This window comes from Salvia hispanica, chromosome 3 (assembly GCF_029641045.1).
Source record: "Salvia hispanica isolate PSC_SH4W2 chromosome 3, Shi_PSC_v1, whole genome shotgun sequence".
NCBI classification, from domain to species: domain Eukaryota; kingdom Viridiplantae; phylum Streptophyta; class Magnoliopsida; order Lamiales; family Lamiaceae; genus Salvia; species Salvia hispanica.
The window spans coordinates 45,016,195-45,039,526 of record NC_142694.1 but is presented as its reverse complement, the minus strand read 5'-3'; the positions used below and the strand labels follow the sequence as shown (position 1 = coordinate 45,039,526).

The 23,332-nt window shown below is 32.9% G+C and overlaps 4 protein-coding genes across 5 annotated transcripts; 2 read left to right on the top strand and 2 right to left on the bottom strand.

Annotated features, from left to right (window-relative positions):
• Nucleotides 1–6,518: 6,518 nt before the first annotated feature.
• On the top strand, nt 6,519–8,912 carry LOC125215793 (Protein kinase superfamily protein). The gene is made up of 5 exons (XM_048117342.2): nt 6,519–7,024; nt 7,648–7,783; nt 7,880–8,016; nt 8,093–8,216; nt 8,306–8,912. Exons 1-5 carry the CDS (start codon nt 6,569–6,571, stop codon nt 8,749–8,751), a joined length of 1,299 nt encoding a protein of 432 aa, XP_047973299.1. The 5' UTR covers nt 6,519–6,568; the 3' UTR covers nt 8,752–8,912.
• Nucleotides 8,913–9,299: 387 nt separating this feature from the next.
• LOC125215351 (dolichyl-diphosphooligosaccharide--protein glycosyltransferase subunit 4A) lies at nt 9,300–10,872 on the bottom strand. Its single transcript, XM_048116745.2, has 2 exons — nt 10,719–10,872; nt 9,300–9,601 (listed from the first exon to the last, which is right to left on the bottom strand). The coding sequence occupies exon 2, from the start codon at nt 9,599–9,601 to the stop codon at nt 9,488–9,490; it is 114 nt and encodes a 37-aa protein (XP_047972702.1). The 5' UTR covers nt 10,719–10,872; the 3' UTR covers nt 9,300–9,487.
• Nucleotides 10,873–11,113: 241 nt separating this feature from the next.
• LOC125215350 (DNAse I-like superfamily protein) lies at nt 11,114–14,540 on the bottom strand. Of its 2 annotated transcripts, none has more exons than XM_048116742.2 (10): nt 14,426–14,540; nt 13,835–13,935; nt 13,692–13,732; nt 13,095–13,144; nt 12,903–12,972; nt 12,664–12,785; nt 12,259–12,389; nt 11,985–12,132; nt 11,715–11,862; nt 11,114–11,562 (listed from the first exon to the last, which is right to left on the bottom strand). In XM_048116742.2, the coding sequence occupies exons 1-10, from the start codon at nt 14,458–14,460 to the stop codon at nt 11,263–11,265; spliced, it is 1,146 nt and encodes a 381-aa protein (XP_047972699.1). In that variant the 5' UTR covers nt 14,461–14,540; the 3' UTR covers nt 11,114–11,262. The 2 variants fall into 2 exon arrangements, with proteins under 2 accessions (XP_047972699.1, XP_047972700.1); XM_048116743.2 differs by having other exon boundaries at nt 13,835–13,930; nt 14,426–14,501.
• Nucleotides 14,541–19,922: 5,382 nt separating this feature from the next.
• On the top strand, nt 19,923–22,818 carry LOC125200200 (pectin acetylesterase 8-like). The gene is made up of 13 exons (XM_048097924.2): nt 19,923–20,152; nt 20,457–20,578; nt 20,665–20,747; nt 20,830–20,959; nt 21,050–21,129; nt 21,247–21,333; nt 21,406–21,530; nt 21,614–21,674; nt 21,755–21,808; nt 21,881–21,958; nt 22,036–22,141; nt 22,212–22,357; nt 22,431–22,818. The coding sequence occupies exons 2-13, from the start codon at nt 20,461–20,463 to the stop codon at nt 22,557–22,559; spliced, it is 1,197 nt and encodes a 398-aa protein (XP_047953881.1). The 5' UTR covers nt 19,923–20,152; nt 20,457–20,460; the 3' UTR covers nt 22,560–22,818.
• Nucleotides 22,819–23,332: the final 514 nt, after the last annotated feature.

Here is a 23,332-nt window from a genome sequence, read left to right as displayed (position 1 = left end):
TATAATTTTATACCAGAGAATTGAAATCTTTCATAACCAGGTCCCAATATATGAAATTACAAATTACTCCTAGTAATTTTCTACACCATTTTATCCTATCATAAACGAAAAAGTCAACTGTGCATGCCAAGTTACAAATTAGCCAAATTAATTTAACAATTCTATCCTTAAGAAAAAAATCAATTTTCCTCTTTTAAATACGTCAAAGTCAATGCCAATCGATTAGTCATTGTCTGCAATCCCTTTGATATCAGACAAATTGAACTTTTAATACATAAATTTTGACTCTGAAAATTGAAATGATCAGACAAGATTAAACCCCAAATTCAAGCATCAATTTCCCAACTCAAATTGATACCTTAATCCATAGACTGCAAAAGTATTAATCAAATACTACATATTTTAAGCTCAAGTAGCAAGATACTACAAGTATATATAAATACCACATTTAATTTCCATAAAAAGTTGCAAATGATTGAGTTTGATGAAAAACACCATATCATGATAGGACTTATAATATGTACATGCATTATATGCAAATTAGACGGTGCATATAATTTACTCAAAATTAAGAAATCTAGATCCAAAATATCCCACCCTTTATTTTCTCATACAAATCAATTTTTCTTTAAAACATTTTGAAAATCTCTAATTTTCCCCACTTATTAACTCGATCACATAAATTAGTAAATTCTACATACTATAAATGATGAGATAGACATTATAGATGGGATTCGAACACGAGAAGAAAATCTAGAAATTGAAGCGATACAATTAAATACAATAGAATGTAACAGCTGCAAACAATAAATATTTGCATAGCAAGTCTGTGATTTTTGTTCAATAAAGCCATCATATATAATTAATTTCACACAAAATCAACAGATCTACTGTTATCCACCGACCCCTCACCCCAAACCCATTGTGTATATATATTATACATCGAAATCACTTCTCAAAATATAGTAGCTAGTTTATTTTTACCAAAAATAAAAAATTAAAAAGATTTGTTTCATATATGGGTGAGTTTGGATCTTCATGTTTATGCTTGTGGAGAAGAAGTAGGAGAAGAGTGGAAGATCAAAAGCAAAGTGAGAAAAGCTGTGGAATTGCTACTTATTATGGAGATTATGGGATGGAAGAAAATATCTATGGGGAAGAGGGTTTTTTCCCAATAAAGGAGCATGAGAGAGTGGTGAAGGAAGCCATGGAAGAGAGAGAAAATGTAGTGTTGAAGATGGGAAAGAAGAAGGTTTTCACCTTCGGTTTGAAGAGGAGACAGAAGTAATGAGGGCCGGATTATGAGTTTTGAAAGCTTTTCGAATCATGGAACTGGATCTGGAATTGGAATTCTGTAATTTGAAGTTATATATTCTAGTTCAGTTTCAAAATATTGTTTAATAAGTCAAAAATTTTAATAATATATACTACTCCATTTGATACCGATTGATTTGTAACTGAATAATTTCTTAATGTTTTTTACCGATGTTATGCATTATACATGATCTTTTGAGTTGCTTGTAAGAGTGTGCATTGCTTGTGCACATGCAGCGTATGTAGTATGTGTGTGCACAATGTGTGAATACTGTGTTTGCGGTATAGTGTGTGTGTGGTGTTGAGTGTGTAGTATGTTTTGAGAGGTGCTCGATTTTTACAACTATCTGACATCTTAAATAAGTATTTAATTTAGTTATAGAATTCATATTGAAATCGAGAAGAATTCAATTCCAAATATAAACATTTTTGTGGTATTAAACCATAGATTTTCAATTAAAAACTTTAATCTTCAAATTCAACCGACTCTAACAAACAAACTCTATCATGAAGTTATATGACCAAAAATTATCTAAAGTATAATTTTTTATTATATTTTATTTATTTATTTATCTTTTCTACCAAATTCTACTTCATAAATTTTTTCAAAATTAATGAAGTTTAATCATAAGCCGTTTTCATACTTTATAATAATAAAAGGACTTCAAAGTGTCTTCATTAATGATTTATTTTATTTTATGGTGGAAACTTTTCAATAATTAATTTAAATTTGTTAATTAGCTCAGTTTTTAAACTAGAAGTTGCTGCGGCATAGAATTTGGATATGTGATATTCTTTGAAAAACCAAATCAACGCATAATGGTAATAGACTATATAAGTTAAGGAATTTTATTAATTTGTCGATTCGAAGATCTTGAAGATGTAAATGCAAATTACCATTCTTTTAAATTAAATTAATAGGGAAATGTGAGTTCTTAACATTAATTAATTATAACTTTTCCTGGTATTTTCTGAGGATTAGTCTGGATATAGATAAAACATTATTATAGGTTATTGCTTCGGAAAATTGGAGTTTTAGTCTATCCTGACCCGTGACAATTCATATTATTTGAATTAATTTTGTTTGATTCTTAACCCATTGAAATATAAGATTAGAGAAATTGTAATAATTAATGATGATAAATTATGTCAATCTTCCATTTATCAGTTGAAAAATGAATGCTCCCTTATTAATTTGGCGCAAGTGTTTTTCTTCGGCGATTTCCAAGTGGTCGGTTGAAAGCAAAATAAAATAAAAAATATTTTCAATATTATTTGAAAATATATTTGTCGGAGTATTTGGAAAGTTAGGACACTGTCACATTCATTAATTTAATAATTTTGATTCACTAAAACGATGTTGTTATATATCATATTTGGTATTTATAAATAAAGAAAACTATCCACCCTACTTATTATGAATTTGAGGGATGTCTAAAATAGAAAATGAAATGAATAAAGAAATATGAGAAAAGTTAAAATTCTGAAAGAAATAAAGAACGTGAGTTCTATTTTGGGCCGACCCAGTGCAATATGTTACAAGTAGTTGAAAGGGCCCTTTGGCCCAATAAAAAAGATTCCTCTCGCATATTCACTACGGTTAAGCACATACTATCCATACTCCTTCAATCTCATATTAATCGATTTTATATTTGTTCTCAACTATTTACATTATTTCCCATTTACTTTATTCATCATTAAACATCACTTTCATCTCATGAAATACTTTTCAATTAATTTGGGAAGGAAAGAGTATTGCTAATTTAGTAATTTAGAGGATTTAAAATTGTGGGCTCACAAACACTTTTCTAAATCAAAATTTCTTACATCCACTGCCGATCTCAAAACAATATGATTTCATCTCAATTTCGATATATATACCACCAATTAGTATTCCTAATTTTCTTTTCATTTTTGGTTTGACCACAGGTGTACCAAACTTGTCTTTAAACGGAATCCGACTAATCTTACTCTACCAGGTACGTAATTTGCGAATTAAGACCGAAAGTCACCCAGCAGATGACGGGTTTGAACTCGTGACCTCAAGGTCATCATAGCTCCGTTCTATCAAAAAATATAGTCTCATTTTTCATTTCTATCCATCTATCAAAATTAGTTCAAGACTAAAAATAGAAAGTTACTTCTAAATATTAGTACTTATATTTTATACTATTTCTTTCTCTTATGTTATCTAAAATTTCTCTCTTACTCCTATTTTTCTGACTTTATCTTTCATATTTTGTTACTCCAAAAACTCATGTTATTCACCAATAAAACTATATTTTATGGACGAGGGGAATATTTTTTTTATCAAGCAATAGCGCCATATATGCTATATTAATGAATAAGTATATAATATGGTTTTAATCAAAAGTTTGGTGCACGCTCCAAACACAATGACAAATGTGTCTTACTTTTTCAATAAATAAATGTATATATGTGAAAATTATATACCAACCATTATTACAAATAAACTCCTTCAATTATGGGTAGTTCGTTTTAATTTATCTGTCACCCTCTAGCAACAATTTTCAGCACGTTTACGCGGAATATGAACTACATGTATAGAGTGGCTCAAACCATAGGTAGCCAAGATTGACTACAAAATAAAATAAATTACAAATTAAAATTTTGCAAATTTGTTTATAGCAAAAATCTTCTGTCTTTAACTGAAGATATGATATATGGTCATAAATATCAATGTGAAGATCACGGAATGTCGTAAGGTCAAGATTCTCCTTCTTTTGTCTTCACATTTCATAAAATCGATCCCAAACATTATTATATACATGCATTATATATGCTTATACATGGTATATGTATAGTCTATGCTTTGTACCTTACATATATTTTTATTAGTGTATATGTATCAAATATAGAATTGTGATGTGTTTACCCTAACAAAAGTAAACGTAACTTGCTTGTACGTGTAACTTAGTTGGTTTTCAAGGAGGCAATTGAATATAATTTCTTAGATTTGAATCACGATAGTGGCAGTGTGAGAGTTTCACCCAATGTGGTGGCTCTTTGTGCACATGCATCGGGTCCAAGACCACTTCCTTGAGGAGCAGATTGATATGAAACCGTGATTGACCCTCTCACTACTCTATCAGGCTGGGGTGTGGGGGCCCTTGGGGTGGATGGCTTGTGATAATATTTTGGACGTCAATAAAAATGACGACATCACATTATAAGCGAAACAATGTTGTAAATCATTAAATCAAATCATTTCATTTGTTCACTTTTGTTTACGTCGTATAACGTCATATAATTAAGTCGTCAAGCTATGAAAATGCTGAAATTTTGATTGTTGTAAAATCAGAACATATCAATAATACAGTATTTTACCGTGAGTGAACCAAAATTTGATTAAAGTATAGTATTATATGTTTAATATTCTCATATATCATCTAAAATAAAAAATTGCTTATATGTACTTATATAAAAGTTTGACCTAAACTTAAAGACTACATGTATTGGGAAAGATTGTGTGAGAATTAGAGAACCAATTGCAATTTGCAAGGGTTTGGTTGTTATGGTGGAGTTGGAAAGTGCAATACCCAGCGTCACTACTGCCCTCATTTCTCTAACTGCTCCCATATATTAATTTTATTGAGGTGTTGCTACAAAATAACAAAATTAATGAGGTATATATATGTGCCAAAAATTATAGGAAAACTAAATGTATTTACACCAGAGAATTATATATGTGGGCGGTGTCATCAATACGTTTATATTTGGAATTATATTCATCACTGGCATCCCATGCCCATTTTATTAATACAGTCTCTGTATTATTACTTACTCGTTTCTCATTGTGCACATTTAAAACAGATCTTATAAACAAAAAATAATACTAAATGAATGGAGAAGAAACTTCCTTATCTCCATCGATCATGTGGAATTTTTGGGTATAATTAATTTGTCAGATTATACATTATTCTATTTGTAAAATGTTTTTACAATATTGCAAAAATGTTGAAACATTTTGGTAAGAGAGGTAATTTTTAATAATTTTCACATATTTGAATAAAGTAAAAGGAAAAAAATGATAGGGCTTAAGCCCCCTACTTCCCTCTTCACTGTGTACGTCAGTGACCTTTAACCATGGCATGTTCCGGTTTAAACCGCGGTTCTAGTTTAGGATGGCATTATCTCATTACACAGAAAAAGAAAAAAATTACAGATGAAATCACGAAATTTAATCAAAATATACTCCCACGGTCCCCGAATAAGAGTTACTAATTTCCATTTGGTAAGTAGGTCTCACATTTCACTAACTCATTTCACTCACATTTTATTATAAAACCAATATAAAAAGTGGGTCTCACATTCCACTAACTTTTTCAACAAACTTTTCTTTACATTTCTTAAAACCCGTGCTCGGTCAAAGTGCTGCTCCTAATGGGGGACAGAGAGAATAATATTTTCTCAATTCTTTTACTAGTATAATTTAAATTACAAATCATGAAGTTTCAAAATTTCGTGATTGTCCCACAATAATTTTTTTCCAAAATATGCAGTGATGTAACCTAAAAACTTATACCTACACCAATTCAAGGTTATTCTTGTAGACGACGACACTTCACCCAAACAATACCCAACATATCACTAACATTCTGCATCAAGACACTCCCTATAAGACAAGTGACGAAATTAAAAAAAGTTCATTCATATATTATATACATATCTCCATAGCCATAGATTAGAACAAACATAAATTTAAAAACCCTAGTTAATTAGTAGAGTGGTTGGAGCAGTTACAGAAAGAATGTCCTCTTCTACCACACCCCCTCAAAACATGCCCAATTCATTACAATACTCCCTTCGTCCCACCATAGTCAAGAAATTTCTTTTCCATACGAAGATTAGAATGTTAATTAAAGAAATAATAAAGCGAAAATGACTCAACTATGCTAAAATGTTCCAAAATAAATTATAACTAAACTATAATGAAACGAGATACACAAATGACTCGACTACAATAGAACGTTTTAAAATGAAAAAATAATTCAACCATATTAAAACAGAAGAAATACATTAATTTCTTGCACCAAAGAAGATAAACCCCACCAAAAAAAAAGACTACTTAAATAATTCCACCACATTAGTTAATCCAAAATCCAATAAAAAAAACAATTAATAAACAAAGCATCCAATAAAATCCATCTTCTATAATAAGATGGAATGTAACACTCTCTCCCTCCCAAACCAACTCTCCCAAAATACACACACTACACAGTAGTATCGAAGAATGAAGATCGATCCGAAAACGAAAAAGCCGCAGCAGCAGTGGAAGCCCTTCACGGCCCGGTACTGCTGCTCGGCCGACGACCGCGCCAACTTCGGCAACATGAGCAGCAAGAAGCCGCCTTCGTCATCGAACTCTTCGTCGAAGAATTTGACGGCGCCGGCGCAGATGCCGTCGTTCAGGAAGCTGTCCTTCTCCGACAGCAGCCTGAGGTCGACGTCGGGCCGGCTCAACGAGGACCTGGCGCAGACGTTCGCGGGCGACCTGCACGACTTCCAGCTCAGCGAGCTGCGCGGCGCCACGCAGAACTTCGCCGCCCATTTCCTCCTCGGAGAAGGAGGGTTTGGTAGGGTCCACAAGGGCTATTTGGAGGAGGGGCTCAAACCCGGGCTGAAAGCTCAGCCGGCTGCAGTCAAGCTGCTCAATATCGAAGGCCTCCAAGGCCACCGCGAATGGCTCGTAAGTTTTTAATAAATCACGAGAGATGGTCGAATTCTGTTTCGTATAAAAATTGAATTATAAATTAAATCATGAGGTTTTTCAATTTTTTATAATTATTTTATTCGTCTCGTTTCATGTGAAATACACGATGATCACGATGATGGGATGATTGTGAAAAGTGCAAATTTCGTGATTTGTATTTCAGTTTTTGAAAAGGGAACATCATGCCAGAATTTGCTCTATATAATTATGTTTTCGGAAAGCGCACGATAAATGAGAATTTGCCCTTTATAGTTTAGTTTTTGAAAAGCGCACAATAGACTAGAATTTGCCCTCTATAATTTAGTTTCCAAAAGTGCACAACAAATTTCATCATTTATAATTTAGCTTTTATACATCTAGATATTACTAGTATTTTTTTCTTTAAGGAAATTCAAGAAATATAGATATAATAACTTTTGTACAATAATATATTAGTTTGGGTTGAATTATTGGCGTGCTATACTTTGTTTGATTGTCATTATCTATTGGAAAAAAGATGCTTCTATAGCTAGCCACATGCAAAGATTGATTTATATGTCTTGATTAATAATGAATTAGTATATTACTACTAACATTATGAATTTGTTGTGTGTTTGAAGGCGGAGGTTATATTTCTTGGGCAGTTGAGGCATCCCAATTTGGTTAAGTTGATTGGCTACTGCTGTGAAGATGAAGAGAGGCTTCTTGTATATGAGTTCATGCCACGTGGAAGCTTGGAAAATCATCTATTCAAAAGTAACAAAACATGACTCTTTTTTCAAAAGTTTAGCACTATAATTGCTAATATTCATAATTAATTTTGTGAACTTTTGGTGTGTGAATTATGTATAGGAATGTCTGTTTGTTTGCCATGGGCAACAAGGTTGAAGATTGCTATAGGCGCAGCCAAAGGCCTTGCTTTCCTACACGGTGCTGAGAAACCAGTCATTTACCGCGACTTTAAGGCCTCTAATATTTTACTTGACTCGGTGCGTATTTACTATATCTCAATCTGAATGACCATAAACAACTACTATTACTAATATTTATTTTATATTTTTGTAGGAATTCAACGCTAAATTATCTGATTTTGGACTAGCAAAAATGGGACCGGAAGGTTCAAACACTCATGTCACCACTCGTGTGATGGGGACATACGGTTATGCCGCTCCTGAATACGTCAACACCGGTAATTTTCTAATTTTCATTTTCATCAAAAAGCTTATAATGAAATAATTTTTGTATTCAACATAATTTATAAAATAAACATTGGTGCAGGTCACCTAACCACAAAGAGCGACATCTACAGTTTTGGAGTGGTTCTACTAGAATTTCTAACGGGCCGGAGAGCGATGGACAGAAGCCGGGCCGAACACGAGCAAAGCTTAGTGGATTGGACCCGGCCCTATTTGACGAGCAGTCGGAAAATGCGGTGTATAATGGACCCAAGATTTGCAGGCCAGTACTCCGTTAGGGGGGCTAGAGAAATGGGCCTTTTGGCCCAACAATGCGTGAGCTTGAACCCGAAGGACAGGCCCAAAATGCCTGCGATTATCGAAACGCTAGAGAACATTCAACATTTGAGGGATATGGCCATCACAAACGGGCAGTGGCCCGTTACGCCTAAAAACAGCCGAAATGACAACTCGGTTGGCAAAGGGAGGAGGCAGAATAGCCTCGGCTGTAGAAGTGCTGCCGTCGCCGCCAGCCCAAGAACGAAATAAATTGTTGAGTTATTATTAATATTATATATATGTGTATTTATGTAACGTATATATGATATATGTTTTGTGGAAGAAAACTAAGGCATGCTTGAATTGCCGATGTACTTGTCTATAATGTGAATTATATGCTATAAATCTGTGAGCCTTCTAAGGTTGCAATTTTTTTGCTTTGGCGATAAACATAGTCACTCTTTAGCTTTTGTGTGCTTTAATAGTTCCACACTCACACACACTACACTCTGAGTGAGTGTAGAAGTGAAGTAAAAAGAATGAAGAAATTAAACATTACAATATCAAGATTAAATTCAGACTTCATCCCCGGCCCGGAGGCCCTAATCGCGCTCGAGCATTACGTGTCTACTTCTATCATAGTAGGCTGCTGGCTGAATAACTCAAATAAGTGACACTTACGCTAAAACATAAGATTTGTAGATTGAATTTGCCAGACAAATGCCACCATAACTACACAGAATGCGGATAAGGATAATGAAAAAACGTTTAGAACAAGAATCACATACGCAACAAGAAAATTTCGACACTGGGGAGGGTGAAGTGTGAAGATATTTCTGAGTAGTCTATTATATCAAAGATTATCCATTAATTAGCAGTAAGGCTAAAATTAACTGTCTCATCATATAAAAGTACTACATCATATGTATCTCTGTCCAAAATTTAACCCATCACATGACAATCATACTCTCGCAAATCTATGCATTGGTATGGCGAGAACGAATCTTCAGTTGCCCTCGAATTTTGGGTCCGCTGTCACGTAGTGGTAGGCAATCACCAGAACAAATATGAAAATACCAAGAAAATTGGCAAAGAAGCCCAGGTCTTGATCATCAATCATCTGTTACAAAAGATTGATAAAAGTCATATTTCATTAGTAACTCCTCGAGAATCAAGATCCCTTACTGCCATTGGCAATTTGCAAAAACACGAAGACACAACCTTGAAAAACAAACTGGTTCTAACATCTAATGTATTACTATAAACATTTTGATAAAAAAAATAGACTAATATACAGTACTACTTATCATCCATTTGCTTCGACTGATTCACAGTTTCCAAATGACTTACCTTCCATTCTTATAATCAGTAAACACATCTATGATTAATTTCATGAATGTCTTCTCCACTTTCCATCACAAGAAACACAAAATGTATAAAAGTGTTCAGTTGCTTTATATACCAACCATCTACATTTTATAACTAACAAAAGGGTCCCAATGATCCTAAACACATTCAGAAGCCTGCCCAAAACAAACTAGTATCCCTCATTTATACTTATCCACATTGACCAATTCACAGAGTAAATGTAAATAAAGAATCCAGTTATAAAGCGAATGGTGGGCAGGTGACAGTTTTTTCATGAAAAGTTAACTTCTTCAAAATTCAAGCTTTTTCCACCTGCCTCAAGGAAAACTTTTAATGGTCCAAAGGATCTGAACCGAAGGCAAAAAAACTCTGTAATACCAAAGCAAATTACTCAGGAGACACTTTTAGGATCACAATTTATAATATGAAGTTAAATCAATTAATCTTTGTTGCCTATAATCACCTTTCCTCTAACTATTTATGTTTTCTTTGCTCAAATGACTGAATGAGAATGTGAATTTTTGTGCAATTTTCCATTTCATCATCCAAATAATGAAATTATAACAGATCATTGACCAAATATTTAAAAACCTTGGATTCATCCGCAGATAATAAAAACTTTCGAAAAATACTTTTAAGAACAAAAATGGTCTTCTAAGGCAGCTCCTCAAGTCAATGGATCGGCAAATTGATACGCAAAATAGTAAATTAACAAACAAGAAGCTCAAAAAGAATGCACTCAATTCAGTGATCAGATCAAGGAATCGCAATTAAACGACAAAATTTCCTTGCAAACATGAATGCGAACTAAAATATCGATAATTCCGAATGAATTGAGAAATTAGAAGTGATAAATTTAGGATTCTTACTTTGATCGGAGAGGAATTGCAAAACCGGCGGCGAAGCTCAGATCTGTAGAGCTGCAGACTGCAATCGAAAACTACCGAATTCTCAAGTCGTTGCTGTGAACTCCTATATATATGTAGCCAATACGTCGACGTTTAGTAGCTCTATGAAACTCAACGTCGTCGTTTTGAGGGTAATTTCTATCGTGGGCTCTCGTAATTAATTTTATTGTTGGGCTGATGATTTTGAAAAATGAAAAATGAAAAATGAATTACATAAACATGGGTTGATGATCATCGTGATCAAAGGAAGGAAAATGGATGTAAATTCTCATTTTTTTTTTAAAAAAAATTACTACTACATTTTTAGAAAATTGTTTATATGATTTGATCCTAATATTTTGCTCTCATCGTCCAAATAAAAGTGACAAAATTGTTTTTGTTACAAAGATTAAAAGAATCTTAAGATCAATTAAAGGTACAATCAACAAATAAGGCAAAGAATTTGAAATAAGTGAGAATCTCACAATGTAATCTACCACTACTCTTCGTAGCTGAATAACTAACTCTATGCCTCGACTTCAAACTCTGCCCCGATCGGAAGGTGATCGCTGGGGTGGAAATAATTCGGCAACCCGCCACTTACATCGGGGGATTCTGCTACTGGAAGCTCAAGATAGTTCACTGGTTTTACACCTTGATCAGGGGAAAATAAGATGTAGTCAAGAGTGCCTGTGAATCCGGGAGTGCAGTTCGTGAACTCCGGCTCCCCTCCTGCAAATGCGTACACACTTGCCAGTGGGATCGGCAGATCATCCACACTCTCTGGTCCCATGCCACTCGTGCCCGAGACTAGGTATTGATACACCTGGAGTAGTTGAAGCATTTTTACAAGTAAAGAACTATTTTTCATGATTTGTTTGGCAATCACCCCTATGATCAATGATACCGCATCCAAGTAGCTGGCAGGGTGTCATGAAGATTCTTGTAATAGAATGTGTGTAAATTACTCAAACTGACCTGATCTCCGGGAGTTGAATTGAAGTCCCCCGCAACAATTACTGAGGGCGAGCAATCAAACTTTTTGGCTACTAGCATTTTGAATTCTGCTAAGCGCGAAAGCAAGTACTTAACCTGCGCAATTTTTACATCGGCCCATTCTGGATCCCTGCAGAAGATTATCGATAATTATGGGGTAAGAACCTCAGTAACATATTTATTTTTTCTTTGTAGCCAATATGCGTTAGGGGTATTTAAATTTACAGATTTCTGAAAAGCAGACCAACTTACCAGTATATATGAGTGTTCGCAATAATAACATAGTGAAATGTAGGATTCTTAAGTCTAAAAGCAGCCATGGTTCCTACACAGTCACGCTTTAATCTTACACGAGGATCATTCGGATCTCCGCGATCTTCTGAACTCTCTTTCTCGGAACCTGAAAATCAAAGGCAAAACTGTAGACTTTCTTGACAATCACGTATGTAATCAGAACATTTAAGGCCTGTGATTAACTAAATACTAGTATGCAAACAGTGGCAAGAAGCAACTTTGAGAAGGTTACCAGATTTTGTCTCCTCTTTATTTCCACCAACTAGCAACTTATTGCCATCATCTGAAGATGATGTTTTTTCGTCGTCAACTGTAGCCACCAAATCATTGTAGTCAATTTTCTCTTCTATGACCAACTCTGCACTAATTAGAATAACCAACAACATTATAAGATCAATGTACTAGGAAATCATCACATGGCATACATACAGCTTGCTAATTATCAGAAGACTATATGCAGAAGATAATTGGTTCAGATGAAATAGTAATTAACGAGGTTACTAAGAACTTGCAATGATTCAGACTACAGAATTTTACATAAATAAGTTTTTAAAATGCTAAAATTGTATTTTTCGAAGCACTATGCATATCTGGAGTAAATGTAAAACTGCAATGAGAAAGTAAAGAACCAGCATACTTATCCTGTTTATAGAAAATTCCGCATCCATCTCTTTTTTTCCCACTTCTTTGAATGTAGATACTTGAATAGCCCAGGCTCGCCATATTGTTCTTATAAAATGTATCATACTCATCGACTTCCTGATATGTATGTAAACCAATTCTTTATAATAAACAACAAAAAAAGAAGGATGGATTAAATGAAGAATTCATCACTGTATTAATATTTTACTACAAAGACACGGAAGTGATGTTTACCTGTAGACAAAAAAAATCTGCTTCAAGGCTCTTAAGCACTGTGAGAATGGCCTGCGACCGAGCTTTCCACCTACGCATAAACTTAGAAATATGAAAGTATTGCAATATAAAAAACATTTTACTCATATATTGGCGAAAGAGTTCAGAGACACAAGGTGCCCCATTAAGTGAAGTATTTGCTAGAGAACATACTTGAGACTAGGACCCGGTGAATGTGGAAAAAAAATTCTTTTCACGTATGCCTGAAAATATGACAATCAAACTGATCAAGATAATTGTACCATCTTCCAATAGCTCAGGGAAATATATGCATAGAGAGAAAACCAAAGTGTTTAATGAAATAGAGTGTGTGGTTGATGTATTGCACAGAAAAGCCCTTTATGAAGGGATCATAGTTAAACAGCTACATAGAATTGTCTCCATTCGTAGCTGGTAAAATAATGAGAATTGAGAAGACAATATAGTATGAGAAGAAGCCATCTAGAATAATACTACTTGATTCATTTCAGCACCAATAAAAGGAATCAAATATGAAACTCCTTAATATTAAATGGAGATATGCTAACTACACCAGAAGTGTTGAATACGAATAGACCAAGTACTTGAATTAAAGAAGCTTGCTAAACGATAGTGAGTCCATGTTCATATATCCAATCGTCAAGTAGGATTAATCTTCATCTCCCTAGCAACAAGGATTTCTCTGTCTTAAATATAAATGAGTATATCGGAGAAAAGTAGCAAATGTGACCAGATATAACCAATAGAACGTGCAAAAGAATATCATTATACCTGTGCCAAAATATTATACGATACAAGCCGGAATTTGAAGCCTGGAATATCGAGCAGAGGGCATTAGAGAAAATTAGTTACTATAACGAACTAAGGAAAAGAAAGAATAAAGATCAAAGAACATTATTGTGAGACACACACACCATCTGTTTTACTGATAGAAGTAACTTCACTCTGCTCAACTGGAACAAACTTTCGACATATTGGTCCAGGAGCTGTGCTCATCTTGCTATAACGAGCTGCGCTGCAGATAAAATGAACTTCAGATTACCTCATACAGTAGAAAAGAGGCAAACAGGTTTACAAACCGCAAGAAAATCCCCTACTATGCAATTGAATCAATCCACAACTTCATTACTAATACACCCTGAACAAGATAATACACTTTTAAAACAATACACATAATACAGCATAAAGTCATTCACATGAATTAGTTCTCATTATTAATATACATAATTTCCCCAAAATATGCTACACACTTGTCACTCTAATTAGCATCAATTTCCCCATTGAAACTACAATATGGTTGAGGAGAAATTAACTAGCCTTTCCATCAGCAACTTTCCTAATGATTTTAAAACACAATTCTTCTAGAGGATGATTGGATCCCAATGAAAAAGAACATTAACATGAACCACTAAAGCTCCATTGCCAACGTTATAAAGAAAAACAAAACAATTGCAATTTAGATTTTCCACAATGATGAGTTTCGTGTGAATGGAACGTGGTCATACCTGAATCGAGGAGGCAAGAAGGAGCACCTCAGCATTGCCTTGCTTCGGAAGCAGTTTTGCAGAAACGCAGAGTCCAATTTGACGACGGCGAAGCTACATTTCAGATTAGGCACGTGATATTCACGTGTCTTCCATAATTGAGTTGGGCCTTACATATTAGTCTACTGGGCTTCAACCCAGATAATATTGGGCTTTCACTGCAATTTTCATTTCCAAAACTATATCCACATTATTAAAAATCTCTTGAACTATAAGATTATCAATTTGTAGTATTGTATTTGTGGCACAAACGATGTTAATATTGAGTCATGTAATTTTAAAAATAAAAAATATTGCATCCAGTGAACTCTATCAAGATTCAAGAGGCTAAAAAATGCATTTGTGATACATTTTGATAAAAAACCAATAGTTTGAGATTTAATTACGTAGTATTAATTTATTATAGTTTGGGACATTTTTTATGCTCCTTTCCTCCCATAAAATTAGTCATATTTAATTTTACGTTCGTTCCATATAAATGGTTTGTATATATTTATGAAAGTCTTTTCTTATTTTCTCTTATTTTGACATATTTCTGTGAGACGGATGGAGTATTTGATTAGTTATCTTGGAGTATTTGATTAGTTATCTAACCACTTTTGTTTTGGTAAGATGAACTTTAACTATCATATGCATTATCTTGATGACAAGTATCCTACACGTAATATGCATACTGATTGATGGATTCATCATTTGATTATCTATCCATTTCTTTGTCAATTATTTTGATAGTGAAATTTCGTAGAACATACTAACAAATTCCAGCTGGGGTAGAATTCGCTATTGATAATAGTATGTGGATTCTTCTATATTTCTAAATAGAATTACAGTAATTGATGATTTTGCATATCGTTAGAAGATGAGAATAGAAATTAAGTACTTGAATGTGACACATGAGAATGGACTAATGATAGAAATAAATCAAACAAATATATTACTACGAGACACATCTGCTTATAAAAAGAGATTTTATTGTTCTATCCTTTTCTTTTTGAAGAATATTACAGTGAGTGATATTTTCAAACTTTTTAACCAGACAACCGACATATTGTGAAATAATTTTATCAAAATATGCGATAAGTTTAGTCTATGTTACTCTAGTCATAGCGCAGTGATAAAATGCAAATTCTAAATATTGTACAAACTTCAAATTATAATTTGGACCATCGAAAAATGTCAACAGATGATAAAATTACATTAACACAAAATATCAATACAACATCAACCACTGACAATGTGTTGACATTTTCTGTTAATGTAATTTTATCATCTGTTGACATTTTTTAACAGTCCAGATTATAATTTTAAGTTTGTACATTATTTAGAGTTTGCATTTGATTACATCTCCTCTAAAATATTTCATTTGATTAAAACTATCATCAACAAAACAAATGTCCATGAATAAGAGGAATTTCTAGATTTGATGAGTTAAAATAACGTTCAAATTAACCCAAATCCATCTAGTTCTTCGTTTCACAAGAGAGGTTAGTTTTTTCAAGTAGTTGTGGTGAATTTAATTGTCAATGAATTTCTATACGAAGCAAGTTCTTTAAAGCCAAGTCATAATAAAAAAATATTTACTACTCTTGATGTTCAATCGTTTTCGGTGTGGACCAATTTCCATTCTGGCATCAACATTGAAGTTTGGTATTAGATGTCTCAACCAATGAAAAAAAATTGACATGTTAGAAAAATTAAATTAAATTAAATTAAAGTTAAACATCTTAATCATTAGGATGCCGACTGATTTGTTCAGAAATAAAAGGATAAGTTATACAAACACCACTACAAAAAAGAGTAGTACATTAACATTAGGATTAGATGCTTGTTTTATTAAAGGTGGGCGTGATTTTTCAAATTCTGCATCATGGGTGTGTGAGTACTTAATTAACAATTAAGTATGAGAATTAAATGAATTGAAGTTTTATTTAATTTGGAGTACTAAATTTGTATGATCCAAATTGTTAGGTTTGACATCGACAAAAACCGAAGTCACATGAACTAGTGATGCCAGAGACTGACCATGCAACGTGCATTTAATTAGATACAAATTATAATTCAACTATTAATGATATAATTAATTACTTTTACCATCATTATTGCTCGACCTTTAATCAACATCAGTATTGGCATTTTATATTCAAACATGCACTGATTGATGCATACTAATTGGTGGATGATAATTATTTGGCCCCACTTGAGCACCACCACTAATTGTCAATTGCCAAATACTCCTATAACAATTATCAACAAACTAATTAAAAAAGGATAAGAATTTCCTTTTGTCATTTTAATCCATACACCAATAAAAAAAAAATTATTTTAATTTGAATAGTTAGCAACAATCAAAAAGTACAAGTAACACTTCTCCCCCTAGGGATACGAATTTCTCTATCATTTTAATCCATACACCAAAAAAAGTCTAATTTTAATTTGAATAGTTAGCCACAATCTAAAAGTAAAACAACACTACTCCCCCTAGAGATAAGAATTTATTTTTGTCATTTTAATCCATATACCAATAAAAGTCTTATTTTAATTTTACAATAAATAGTAAGCTTCATTATTATATACATAATCGTATCATTTATATTTTATTAAAATTAGTACATAAAAGTGAAATCCAATGCTATTTTTTTTAACTTGTAATTTTATAAAATCTGTATAAAAAGGAACTGCTAATGGTGGATGAAACTATTAGTTTGCCGATTTTGAGTTTTTGGACGACTAAATTCCATGTATTCATAGTTTCGACATTTCATGAACAATTCCAATTTTCAATTTTGCTATAGTGAGGAATTGCATATAAAAATTTAGAGGCACTCAGGTGCATGTATCTGATATAATTAAATTTGAACTATGTGAAGCAAATTTCATTTCAAAAGCAACAAACACTAAATAAAGATCAATAAATTCTACTTGAGGATTATTGAACTCATTTACTCACCGCAGAATTCAATGAATGTGTACAACTTTTTACTCAAAATTAATCATCAGTGAGAATAAACCTATAAAATAAAGTATTGATTAATTAAATTGTTGAAAATGACGCGAGTCCTAACTATTATTCCATCATAACATAAAACATTAATAAAATCACTTATACTAAAATGAGCACACAAAAAGGCAATTTACGAAAGGCTTAAAGAATACTACCACAAAAATAAATAGTGCAAATAAAGAAGCTCCACTAGAAATGTGATGCAAAGTGAAAACAAATAGAGATGCGATCGCCAAAAGAGACATAGGCATATGCTTCCATAAAATTTAAAGCACCGCCATCACACGCGTCGCTGTTAACCAATCTTGTGATTTCCTCTCCCATATATATACATTTATTAATACATTTATTAATGTCCTATTTTCATGAATTTTTTTAAAAGAGTGAACTATATAAATGGTACCTGATCTTTCATTTCCGCAAAGGGTACCTGATCTTTATTTTATATCATTTTTAGTATCTAGTGATAAAAATAACCCTAGGTACCAAATTTGTGATTATTTTGTTATGGAGGATATTTTTGGAAATTTCCATTAAATAGTATACCAAACATGTAATTATATTTTTCATTTCTTATTTCTTTTCTTCTTCTTTAGTTTCTCCTTCTTTCTTTTTTCTTCATTTTCTTATTTCTTTTTAGTATTTTATCTTCCTTTTTTTTTTCTTTTTCTCTTTAGTTTATGTTTCCTCTTTTTTCTTTTCTCTTCTTTTTCTTCTTACTTTTTAGTGTTTCATACATACATCTAATTGCATTCAAAATATAAATCAAGAACAAAACACCTAATTAAATTAATTATTTAAAATATTTAAATCAATTAAATATTTTGTATTGAATTATTTTATACTCATTTTATGGTTGAAACACCTAACTAAAAATATTCAACTCTTAATATCATTATGAGTACAATTCACAATTTTGAATTTTTATCAAGACTATATTGATTAGTTATTATTATTATTATATAATATTGTGTGATTCATAATTTAAATAATTATATTATTATTATTTATTAATTACAACTAGTTTTTAGTACTATATCAATAATATTATTACAATAATTAAATATAATTATAACTATAATTATAATTTAAGTATATTTGAATGATATTAAAAAATAAATTAATTATTAATTTATAACATCAAAATAATAATACTAATATTGATTAATAATAATAGTATAAAGAGTGATAAGAATGAGAGAAGAAATTATAACATCACTTATGGTACTTAATTTTGTATGCGCAAAATAACCTTAATGATACAAATGGAAATATGTATTTGTTTAGAGGGCATTTTTGGGGTCAAAATTGCATTAGGTACCAAAAATGTGATTTATAGGTACCAAAAACGATATAAAATAAAGATCAGGTATCATTTATGTGCGAAAGTGAAAGATCAGGTACCATTTATGTAGTTCACTATTTTTAAAAAAATATTAAGTACCTTTTTAGTTTGGCCCACAAAAGATGTCACATTTTCTTTTTTGGAAAAAGTTTCCTCTCAAATCAATTATAAAATTATATTTTTTCTCACCACTTAACACACAAAATAACAACTTCTAAAATCTTGTGTCATCTTACACATGTAACATCTACTTTAGGACGAAGGGAACGTATGTGATTTAAATAAAAGAACCCGTAAATGAGACTTATTTATTTTAGACCTAACGAAATACTAGTAAAATGGAAAAAAAATTACAATCATAGATAGACGGGGGAAGTATTATACTAACTAGAAATGATTATGATTTTGATTAATTAATTTATAACGAATTGTCACATTTATTCATGTGCATATATCGACAAGAGTCTTCAACTTTTCGGCAACCTTTTTAATTGGTTTGACATTTTCCGTGACACACGGGTCGGATCTAAATCTTCATTTTCAACTAGTAATTTACTTATAACAACAATATTTACCAACAATCTAATTTATATAAGGATCTTTTTTTTATATAAAACGTGATGAACATTTCAATATGTATGGTCGACGAAATATCCCTAGACCATAGTCAAATTAAAACTCGAAATAGTAAACGTGTCTTACATGTGAAAAGTTGCATACTATTGTACAAATAGCTGATTAACCCCTATTTCATTGCAAATAATTTTTCATCAAGATTAATTATTTAATGTTTCCAATAACACAAAACAAAACAGAGATTTAACTCATTTAAGAGATTACTATACTCATCCTAACAAATTGTTTTTTTCTATAAAGAAACGATAACGGTTTTTCATTTCTATCCTGATGACTCAAATCTCCGATCTATTTATTGAAGTGCAAGCGCCAATCTTACCAATTGAGAAACATTCATTTTATAATTATGAAGTTAACAGAAACATAATTTTACATCAAAATGTCATGCAAAAAGTACAAAAACACAGTTGTCCATATGCAAAAGAGATTAAAAAAAGCCCTACCAATTTGAGAAAAATAATAACCTATATAAGCTCGATCGTAGAGCAGACGAGAATAAGTGTCGGCAGCATCCTCTCGGGTTCTCTGCTCACAAATATAAAAAAAAATCCGACATCCAAAAAGCTGGTAATATAGTTAGCATATCACCATTGTTTCCTTCCCAATTCATTTCCTGCTGCTTATTTTGTAGCCTGAGTCTGATTTCAGCTCCAAATGCTCAAGCTCCGAAGTGGGCTTTCATTTGTTTCAGCGTTTTTAATTAAAGGTACGATTTTTTTTATTTTGTTTTTGATTTTCAAGAATCTCAAGTAATTTCAACATATTCCATTTTAGTTCCTTTTATTGCAGTCTTTTCTGTTTATGGAACAGTCAACAGTGTCGTAATCGAGCTGGAGATAGTAGTTTGATTTGATGCTTGAACTAATTCTGGTAGAATGATATGTTCAACCAAAAAGAGAAATAAAAGATTCGAGCTTTGTTTGTTGATGGCTAACAAACTTTAGTAGTAGTATAATAATAATATGAAATGGGAGATCTAAAGATGTCATTTTTATTGTTTTCTTGTGCAGAATAATGAGGGGTGGCTTATTGCAATGGCTGCGCATTGTGATGTATGCTGCGATTTTGGTGAGAATTGAGAGCGTTTATGTGAATATTACCTATGTTCAAGATGCTGTGGCAAAAGGGGCAGGTAAAGATTGTTTTTTTGTGCTGAGTTGCGTTGTTTTCTGAGTGATTTTGTGAAACAGTGTTTGATTGGTGTGTGTTGTATCGCAGTGTGTTTGGATGGGAGCCCTCCGGCATACCATTTTGATAAGGGATATGGAACGGGAGTTAACAGTTGGTTGATTCAGCTTGAGGTTTGGCCTGATTTTAAAATTTTATTTGTTGTATTGGATAGTCTTGAAAGTTCGATTTTGTGGTGGATTGTGTGGTTTTTAGGGAGGAGGATGGTGCAACAATGTGACTAGTTGCCTTGCTCGGAAGGGAAACCGGCTAGGCTCCTCGAAGCAGATGGTTAAACTGCTTCCTTTCTCTGGACTTTTGGGCAACAAGGCAGGGTTCAACCCTGGTATATATAGGCTTTGTTCGATTTGGAAGTTCGTTTACTGTGATATGCCTCTTGATTGTTTATTTGATGAGTTTTGGCTCCACTTTCCAGATTTCTATAATTGGAATCGAGTGAAGATTAGATACTGTGATGGATCGTCGTTTACTGGTGATGTTGAAGAAGTGAATCCTGTGAGTCTTGAACAATAGCTAGCTAAACTGTTGAATGGTGAATTTGTGAATAAACTTTTAGATACTACATTTTAGTAGGAATGAATTATAATTGTTCGTGTTCCCGTGTATGATTAGGCGACAGGACTTCACTACAGAGGGGCAAGGGTGTTTCTTGCTGTTATGAAGGACCTATTAGCAAAAGGACTGAAGGATGCTGAAAATGTATGATGGTTTCGCCTCCGAATATAAGCTTTTTCTAGCTTGGATAAGCCCGTTAAAATCATATGTACGCAGGCTATGCTATCTGGATGCTCGGCTGGTGGACTAGCCGTGATTCTTCATTGTGACAACTTCAAGAATCTCCTTCCCATCGGCACAAAAGTGAAGTGCCTTTCGGATGCTGGTTTTTTCATAAATACGTAAGTTTCATAACCTTCCGTTCGTCACACTTGCCTGTTCCCACCAGTATCAACATTTGTTGTTTCTCATATTGTTGGAACAGGAAGGATGTATCCGGAGCTCAACATATAGAAGCTTACTTCAACGACATAGTAACAACACATGTGAGCCTTCACTCTCTCCCACTCTCACTTTTCGATGAAATATAGCAGTTTGTTGATGTTGTTCATCGACTAATGTGCAGGGATCTGCGAAGAATCTGCCCCCATCGTGTACCTTGAGAATGAAGCCGAGCCTTGTAAGATATTGTTCCATGGCGTTTGGTTAAAATTATGCATCCGGCTCATGATGATATGTTGAAAAAATGCAGTGTTTCTTCCCACAATACTCTGCAAGAGGAATCCGGACGCCCCTTTTTCTCTTGAACGCCGCCTATGATTCATGGCAGGTTAGAAAGAAACATCACATTTTAGGCAAACTCTATCTGCTTCGCCTCCCTTGTTTATCGCCGTCTCTCTGAACCAGATAAAGAACATCTTGGCTCCCGCTGTTGCTGATCCACGAGGGCTCTGGCACGGCTGCGAGTCAGATATACACAACTGCTCTTCCATTCAGCTCAAAATCATGCAAGGTAGTTAAAAGAAGAAACAGTCAACAAATTTTCTTTAACACTAATCTTTTTTTCTTCTTGTTTGAATCAGCTTTCAGATCAGAGTTTATCCGAACAATAAACGGATTAGGGTTGTCGATATCTAGAGGATTATTCATCAATTCTTGCTATGCACATTGCCAAACTGAAATGCAGGAAACATGGTTTAGGAGTGATTCGCCAAAGTTGAATAACAAGGTCATTTTTGGTTGATTCTTTGCAAAACTTTTTAATCTTTTCATTGCCATTGAATGTGTATTATTTTGTGCAGACGATTGCGAAAGCTGTTGGAGATTGGTTCTACGATAGAAGCCCGTTTCAGAGGGGGGATTGCCCCTATCCTTGTGACAGGACTTGTCACAACCGCGTTTTTGATCCACAAGAGCACCCGTTGATATAGATAGGTTGTCGATTTGAGAGGACGCATCGATGATCGTTTAGAGTTTATATAGATAGAAATATACATAGGATTACAATGTTACTACTTCATTAGAGAGGGGGGAACATAGAAGATTTATCAAGATTTATGAAGAAGGGAAAATAAAGCAAGCTTGCAGGATAATATTGAGCTCCCTGTAACTCATTTTGATTGCATTATCAATGTATTGATTACATTATTCTTTTTAAATAACAATTTATTAATGAATAGTTGTGTTGTAGTTGCTGGTGTTTTTTTTTTTTTTTTTTTAATTTTAATTTTATTTTTATTTTTATTTTTATATAATTAGAACTGGGAATAAATAAGCAATAATGCAATCAAATTTGAATCAAATCAATAAATTGCAACGTTATACTCCCTCAATTCCACAGTAATGGCAGAGATTAAAAAAAATTATATTAGGTGAATTAAGTAAAGAGAGAATAAAGTGGAAAATGAAAAGGTAGAGAGATGAAGAAAGAAAAAAGTAAGAGACAGTAAAGTAGGTGTGAAAAAATGTGTTGACTTTTATTAAAAAGGGAAATGACTATATTACTATGGAATGGACGGAAATGGAAAAACGTCCCTATTACTAGGGAATAGAGGGAGTATTAGAAAGGATAAATTGTCTAAAAAGTCATAAACTTTGGGAAAGTTTGGTTTTTCCCACAAACTATAAAAGTTACGCCTAAAGTCACGAACTTATCAAATCGGGCAAATTTCTCAAACTACCCGACCTGACGACATATTTCAGT